The sequence below is a fragment of the Leptonotus elevatus genome, chromosome 4 (genome assembly GCF_054856555.1).
Source record: "Leptonotus elevatus isolate MCC_2025b chromosome 4, RoL_Lele_1.0, whole genome shotgun sequence".
Lineage (NCBI taxonomy): Eukaryota > Metazoa > Chordata > Actinopteri > Syngnathiformes > Syngnathidae > Leptonotus > Leptonotus elevatus.
The window spans coordinates 10,337,877-10,345,952 of NC_141242.1; the positions used below are offsets into that span (position 1 = coordinate 10,337,877).

General features: G+C 40.1%; 1 protein-coding gene across 1 annotated transcript in view; it reads left to right on the forward strand.

Moving 5' to 3' along the window:
- Window positions 1-3,678, forward strand: part of LOC147175461 (protein phosphatase 1 regulatory subunit 15B) — a 4,232-nt gene extending 554 nt beyond the window's left edge. The window contains exons 2-3 of the mRNA XM_086074801.1: window positions 606-1,522; window positions 2,978-3,678. Of these exons, the coding sequence (XP_085930927.1) occupies window positions 606-1,522; window positions 2,978-3,199 (1,139 nt within the window). The 3' untranslated portion in view covers window positions 3,200-3,678. The remainder of the gene's footprint in view (window positions 1-605; window positions 1,523-2,977) is intronic.
- Window positions 3,679-8,076: the final 4,398 nt, after the last annotated feature.

An 8,076-nucleotide genomic window follows, 5' to 3' on the forward strand; every position in this document is an offset into this window, starting at 1 on the left:
TCGCAATGTAAATTTACCTTTTGTTCTTCGTTCTTGAGTCACGTCGCTCTTAGCTTACACTCCACGTTTTACTATGAGCAGTTTACAGAGAGTTAACTACAGAACTCATGTTGGCGAGATATTTTGGACCGTGGCTGTGGTGCGTTTAGGGTAACTAGAGAAAATATGGAATTTGACGTCTATTCTACCATATTCAGCTAACCCTCAGTTATTTTTTAACTCGTACTCTTGTACTGTGAGTAGTAAGTAATATATTTAGGTGTGTTTTACACCAGTTTATCCAGGCTAAGTTGTGTGTTACACCACAATGGAATGTGATGTGCTTAGGGGAGCACGGGCATTCCTTTTTTTTAGTTGAGAACATGATGCAATATGTTACGTCTGGACCAACACATAATACCTACGTTTCAATAAATAAATAAAAACATTAGTTTAATGTTATTCACTGCGGACTTCCAGTTGGGTGATGAAAACAAGGAGAAATCTCAGAAAGGGACAAAAAAACAACTTGTTTTAAAAATGTAACTGTCAAAAAGGAGTGTAAGACCCTAGTCCACTTCCATTTTGTGTCACTATTGACTTCCATTTTGTGTCACTTATTTCAGTTTTCCAGATGTTTCGCTTCGAAGTGCACTTCCAGATCACAGATGAGATGGTTCAGCACAGCCAGGCCGAGTCCTTTCTCTTCTCCTCGCTGTTTGACGGCGACGCCGGTGTGATGGTTGGCCACCCCAACGGCCTCTCAGACCTCTGCGGCGGCGCGGACGACGATGGCGGCATGGCCACGGCCGAGGCGCTGCTGTCGGGCCTGGCCCCTGACGACGGCGTCTACGTGGGCTTCCACAGCGACTGGAACATCTTCCCGGCTTTCTCCAACGAGGCACTCTTCCAGGAGGACTCTGTGAAGGACGTCGATGGCGGCGAATTTGACAACCAGGAGCCCATGTCCACGTGCAACGACCCTTACGACCTCCTATTGAAAAAGTCAAAAGCTGACACGATAGGAGACAAAGTCGCAGAGGAAATGTCGGGCCTGAAGATGTGGGTCCGCCGCTCTGACAGCGACTCTAGCTGGTCCAGCTCTGACCTGTCCGACGCCGACCTGGAGGAGAACGAACGCCTTCTCGAGTTCTTCTCCATGCCCGACGACCCGTACAACCCCATGTGCTTCACCGCCTGCACTGTCAGCAAAGTGCCACAGCCCGTCTCGCCGGGTACCGACAGCGAGGTGAGCGGCCTCGCCTCTTCCTCGGACGACGAGGACGAGCTGTGGAAGTGCCTCGACCGGAAAGACGACCCTTACCACCCGCTCAACTTCCAGGCCTGTCTAAGCAACCAGCAGCTTCAAAATAGCCAACAACCTGGAAAAAACGCTCCCTCCAAACACACCGCACCCAAAACACTCCAGAAACCTACGCGATGTGTCACACGCCACTCTGAACATGTCAAAAGGGTGCCATGGAAACGACCCGCCCAGAGATGTCAAACACCTGACACGCGCAGACCTGATACCCGTAAAAAGGTATGAGATTACAAACATAGCAACATGCTACTGACACACACACACACGTCTATTACACGGTTTTATAATTAATTAAAAAAAATATATATATTTTTTTATTTTGTTGGATTGTTTGAGTAAAATGATTTCTATAAATTTACTCGACACATTTTTACGAGACAATTATTTGGGTTATGGCATTCCTTGAGATGGTGTATTTATACAAATATGTAACTGTTTTTTGATAAATTGTATCTACATTAAAGATTATAATTAATAATAGGGGTGGGAATCTTTGAATGTCCCACGATTCGATTCCGATTTTTGGGCATGCGATTTGATTAAGAATCGATTTTCGATTGAGAACTATTTTTGATTCAAAATGATTTGATTGACCACGATTTTTGTTCAAGGAATCCTAATAATCTACTCCAGTCTGACACTCGCGGCACTTTTATCACTCAAAAGAACGGCTCCACGCTGCAAAAAAACCAACTTTTATTGGAATAACTTGATCACGACTTTTTCCTTCTACTCTCTAATGTGGCTACAATTTACCAGTGTATCAGACCGCGTGGAACCACACTGCCCCTCAGTGGCCAAATCGGGTACAACATGAACAGCACTCCCAATAAAGGCACACACAAACAAAGGGAAGACAGTATAAAATAATTTATATAAAATCTGTTTTGGGACATTTAAAATCGATTCTGAATCATACTAAATGAGAATTGCGATTCTTATTAGAATCGATTTATTGGCACACCCCTAATTGATAACGGTTGTTTAATGGAAAAATTATGTGATTTTTTAATTTTATTTTTATGTACCAACTGTTCTATTTGGGGTAAGGTATTTATTTTTGAGAAGTTAATTGTATCAATGCATTTGAACAAAATTAAAATAATAATAATATATTTTGGGACATATATATTTTTCTTTTTTTAGTTACTGCCGAGGCATTTATTACGTTTAAGGCATCCAATTGTTCTTAAAATTCAGAGTAGTCAGACGACATAGGACTTTTAAATGCTTTTTTTTCTATTTGCACCAGGAATTTATTTGGAGTACGGTATTCATTTAGAAGGCAGTGTTTTACTTTTGAAATGCGTTTCCCGCCGTTGTTCAAATGTCCACTCTGTTGCCAATCACTCCGCAAAGTCACACTTTTTCTTTTTTCTTTTTTAATCCTAGGCGGCATCTCGTTTTCTTAGTGGACTGCTTAGTTGGGGCGCGGTGTGTATAGGAGGGGAGGCCCCGTGACTTGTTTGTTGTGCTGTGTTGTCATGCGACTTAAATAAGTCAGCTGAGACTTGTTGCCGGCTCCCAACTTGGGTTGCATCATTGCCACGAAAATGGACGCGCATGAACACACAAGCGACACTTATATGTCGATAAATAAACCCAGCTGTTTTTGCTGTTGTTAATCTTGACTAAATGCGTCGATTAACGTATTGTTGTTTGTGTGTCTTCCAGCGTGAGGTTCGCTTCTCACCAGTAGTGGAGGTTCACGTGATGTGGGCGTGGCGCTTCGCCGCCGTCGCCTCCCGCAAAGGACCCTGGGAGGAGATGGCCCGGGACCGCGAGCGCTTCAGGCGCCGCGTGGGCGAGGCAGAGCGGGCCATCGGTTACTGTTTGGAACCCGCGCACCGGGCTGGGATGCGCACGTATGTGGACACCCGCACAAACCCAGGCTGATTTTGTTTGACTTTCTTTTCGGCTGTTGTGATTATTTGTTTTATTGACGTTTGGAGTTGACATTTCACAACTTTGTACCTCAAAAAAAGTTTTTTGTTTTTTTTTTGATATTGTTGCACTGACTGACACTTTGAAGGTAACTTTGGCATTTTGTTTGTTGCTTTGCATTTGGACCTAGTAAGAAAATCACAAGCTGGCTTGTTATTGTTTTGGGTGAATGTACAGCAGCTCAAGTAGACACCAGAAGAAAAACAAACAGGAAGGGCTTATTTGAGTTTTAAAATGTATTTATGTTAAGGACTGGTGTATTTTTTATGTTTTACTCAAATGTAACTTGGATGTATTTTTTTATGCTTTTTTAAATGTTATTTATTTTAATATATAATAGAATACCTTTAGGCACATGCTGTGAATTTGGATGTCTATGGTTATTAATATTGTTTTGACTGATGACATTAATAAACAATGTAGAATAAAAACTTGGACTTTGTTTATTGGGGCTGAGCGAGCTTCTGCCGGAACACATGAGCAGGAAAAACTGCCATTTTATAAGTGTTGCATCATGCACACACAGCCACCATAGTTTACACACAATTACAAATATTAGGTCACACAAAGATGCAAAAACGTGAACAAACACCTCTTATTATTTCCCAGAAGGCTGTTCATCTCCTTGTCTGCTGTAAGACTGTTGTAAGACAACAGTGCGTATGATGAAATGACATCCCCAGGGTGTGTAATCAATTAGTTGCACACATGCATGCAGTGATCCTAAATGGTGCCGCTGACACAGCTAGTAGCTTGTTAATATTATGCTAACATGAATCCTGTTGACATATTGTTCATATGTCCATGTACTGCATCATGAATTATTTACGCGAATAAAATGTCAACGACGCTTCCGTTTGCTCCTTTCCGGTTGCTAAGCAACCGGCGGCGGCGCGGAAAGGATTGCAGGTGATTGCAGCACATGTAGATGATGACGATAACGATGATCATGAAGTAGAAGATGATGAAGATGCTCTGGAGCTCAACCTCTGGGGTGGCAATTAGCCGATGATGCAACCTGCCTTGCAGAATGCCGAGCTGCCTCAAACAAAGGTAAGACACATGACAGAATAATAGTGACAGACATTCACGTGGCGACAACATTTGGTAGGCGTGTCAACCATAAGTGGACTCACAAAAAAAAGTCTCAAGAAGCTATGGTCGAAACGGCACAGGAAGTCTGCCATTTTAGTTTGAAATAGCCTTTTTAGGGTCATTTTTTTGCCATTTCCAGTACTTAAGAATTTGTAGAATAATTTAGCTCTCTAAACCAGTTTTACTTAGCAACAGAAAATTTGGTAAATATGACTATCACCCAAAAAATGTCTTAATAAGAAACCATGGCTGAAAAGATACAGGAAGTCTGCCATTTTGTTTTGAATTCTGCGTATTTGAATCTTTTTTTGTGGCCATTTCCAGTCCAGTACTCCAGAATTTGTGAAAAAAATCTGACCCCGAAGCCAGTTTGAATGAATGGAATTTGGTAAATATGTATATTATGATGAGATGCACAACAAAAGCCTCAAGAAGACATTCCTAAAAATGGCACAAGAGGCTGTTATTTAGATTTGATGCGGGCGTTTAAGGGTAACATTGATTTTTAGTGCACAATGCCACTACAAGACAAATCAATGTCAGAGAAGGTTGTGTAGTAAAATATGATCTGCCGCCCTCATGTGGTGAAGATATGTACTGCGCCATGGCTTGTCCACTTTGAGCTAAAGAAAGCAGAATGACACCCCACCCCTCACTAGAAATGGAAATGTTATCTCGGAACACGATACCAGGTTGGGTTCTGTCGTGTGTAATTTACAATACAACACGAAACTGCACTAAGAAAGACAAGCTATTTAAGTCCTTTGTTGCAGTACATAAGTGCCACCTATAGAGGGAGACAAAGTAACATACAAATTCCAGTTTTGTTTTACATTGATCCAAATGATTAGTATTACCTATCATATGTATTACATTAATTTCTTATATAATATATAATATATTATTTTAGATATTATTTTAAATATATTTAAACTAATTAACATTTCATTTTACTGTACTTTAGTTATTTAACATGTAATGAATATAAAATATTGCATTTGTTATATTCTATTATATAAACACTAATATATAATTGTATATGATGTATGATGTAAATGAAGTATATATCAATAATGGCGTCTTAATATAGTCTAAATATGTTTTGATTATCACATTGTAAATAAAGTGATATCAATAATGAAAATATGTTATTTTATATAATAGTATAGTATCTGAAGAATGTTGTATTGATATAATTGTAATGTAGTCTAATGTAATTATGTAATTTAAATGTATACTGAATTAAAATTGTAAACATTTACCAGACATAAACATTTTATTTTCCATTTTTATCATACAACCATCCACAGAAAAGTATATTGATGGAATTTTAATATTAAAAAGGTCATAATGAGGTCATTGTTGAACAAAATGTAACTTGTTGCGCTAATCATTTTCAGCGGTGTACATGTGCACCACATTATACTGAGAAATGTTCTTTACGTTTGGACCTATGTAGCTAAATAACCAGAGCAGTTGTAACAATAAAAAGCACAATAAGAAGTAAACACCATCGAGCCGTTTTGCAGACTTGAAAGTTTGTGGTCAGTATGTTGAAATGGAAGCCGAAGGATGAGCGCGTGAGTGAGGCCTGCGAGCAGCAGTCAGCAGTCAGTCGAAGCCTGGCGCTCAGCCATGCATTATTTAGCCCTCATTTGCACAAGACAAGACACAATGTGTGGCAGTGGCGCCGGCGCCGTGCCAGAGGGATGGTTTTTGTGTTTGGAATAGTGTGCGAGTTTTACGCTCAGTGTTTTTCTTCCGCTGCTGCTTATTTGCACTGCTCTGCCAAACAACACCAAGCTTTATTATTTATGTACTGTATTTATTTGTTTATTTATGTTTTTATCTATTTTTTCCATTTGTTTAGTTTAGATTTTTTTTGTTGATATGTTTTAGCAATGTTTTTAGTTTTAATATTTAATTTATCGTTTTTTTTGTAATTGTTTGTATTTTTAAATTATTGTGTGGCATGCCTTTACTGTTTAAAAACAAAACAACATTTTGTATCTATTTCTACCATTTTATTTCAATTTTATTTACTCTTTAATCTGTGTTCTGTGTAATTTTCAGTTACTGTTTTAAATGTATAAAGATAAAGATTGATTCCTTTAAAAAAAAATAATTTTTTTTTAGGAATGTCAGCTTTTCAACCACATAAATATTATCCAATTTCTGTCTTCCTCCATGAAAGCAGGCTGATTATTGTCTTCCGACGGCGACAATTGCTTTCCTCACAACATGGCGGCAGAAGTGAGTGCTTCGTTTTGCTCCCCCTTCCAGGTGATAAACGTGATTTATGGTTGTAAGTTTGGCTCACTTCTTTCCCGTCTTACTTCTTTCCCGTCTCACTTCAAACAATGTGAATGTTTGGCTGACATATTGGTGCGCTTTTGCCCCCTGGCTGTGTGTGTGCACAGAGGGACCCTCGGTGTTTGCAGTGGGAGGAGGGAGGGAGGGAGGGTTTGGCTGTGGGGAGCGGAATTGAAATCCATCTGCGGAATCCTGCACCTTGTATGTGTTTTCGTACGTGTCTGCTTTTCCCATCACTGTTTCAGACACTGGCTGAAAAAAATAAAATTAACAGACCATGTTGTCATCTGAAGAATGAAAGTCTTTGTAAACTCAGATGTGTGGTCGCTCCACAACGTTGTGTGCGTCTGTGTATAAGTTCTGGGGAGATGTCAGACTTATTAGTTCCACGTTATGTAGAGGTGGCTTCCTTAACAATGATTAGTGTTGTAGTAGGCTCTGATTTTTGGTCGCTCCACAATGTTGTGTGTGTCCCTGTTTCACACTCAATACTGTTGGTTTACATAGTGTGCTTAAATTTTATGTTATGTGGAGACTGTACTTATTTGACGAGTTGCATTCCAGCAGACTGATGTGTGGTCGCTCCACAACGTTGTGTTCATAATTACGGCGCATGAAACTTTTTTTCAATACTCCCAGTCTGACTTGGACCTTATGTCATGTGGCTGTATTGTATTTAATAGCAATTAGCATTCCAGTAGACTTTGACATGCAGTCACTCCACAACGTTGTGTTCATCCATGTTTTTGTTCACCTCCTTTAACAACAATTAGCATTCCAGGTCACCCCACAATGGTGTGTTTGTCCATGTTTGTGTTCTGGCAAAGTTTTACCCTTACCTTGTTACTTTGTCTTTAGCAATTAGCGTTCCAGGTCGCTCCACAATAATGTGTGTGTCTATGTTTATGCTCCGCCACTTTCTAGTTTCGACTTGGATCTTCAAATAGTGTCTCAATTTGTGTTCCAGTAGACTATTTGACGTGATCGCTCCACAATGTTGTACATGCCCAGTCCGCCTGGCTTCTTGTTGCATTTCCCAATGTTTTGATTTGAGTAAAACAAACCTCAAGTGCTCCCTACTCGCGTTCTCACGACTATACCAAAACATCACTCGAGCATGCGGTGATCTCAGCACTTGGCCGCGACTGCCGTCCATTATTCTTTCTTCCTGGGGAACACTTTATCTGTCCACACAAATTCTCTGCAAACACAGGAGAGATCCAACCTCTGCGTGCCCTTTCCTTAACCTGCCTTGTCTGGAGGATTTTTTTTTCAGGAAGAAAAAAAGTGCTGCCGAGCAAAAGCTCTTTTTGAGATAAGCGCACAAAAGAGCTGGAAAATGTGTTCACCTTTGGGATGGAGCCTGGAACATGTCCAGAATACGTTTTGTTTTTCCATCACACACGGAATGAACGTGTTGG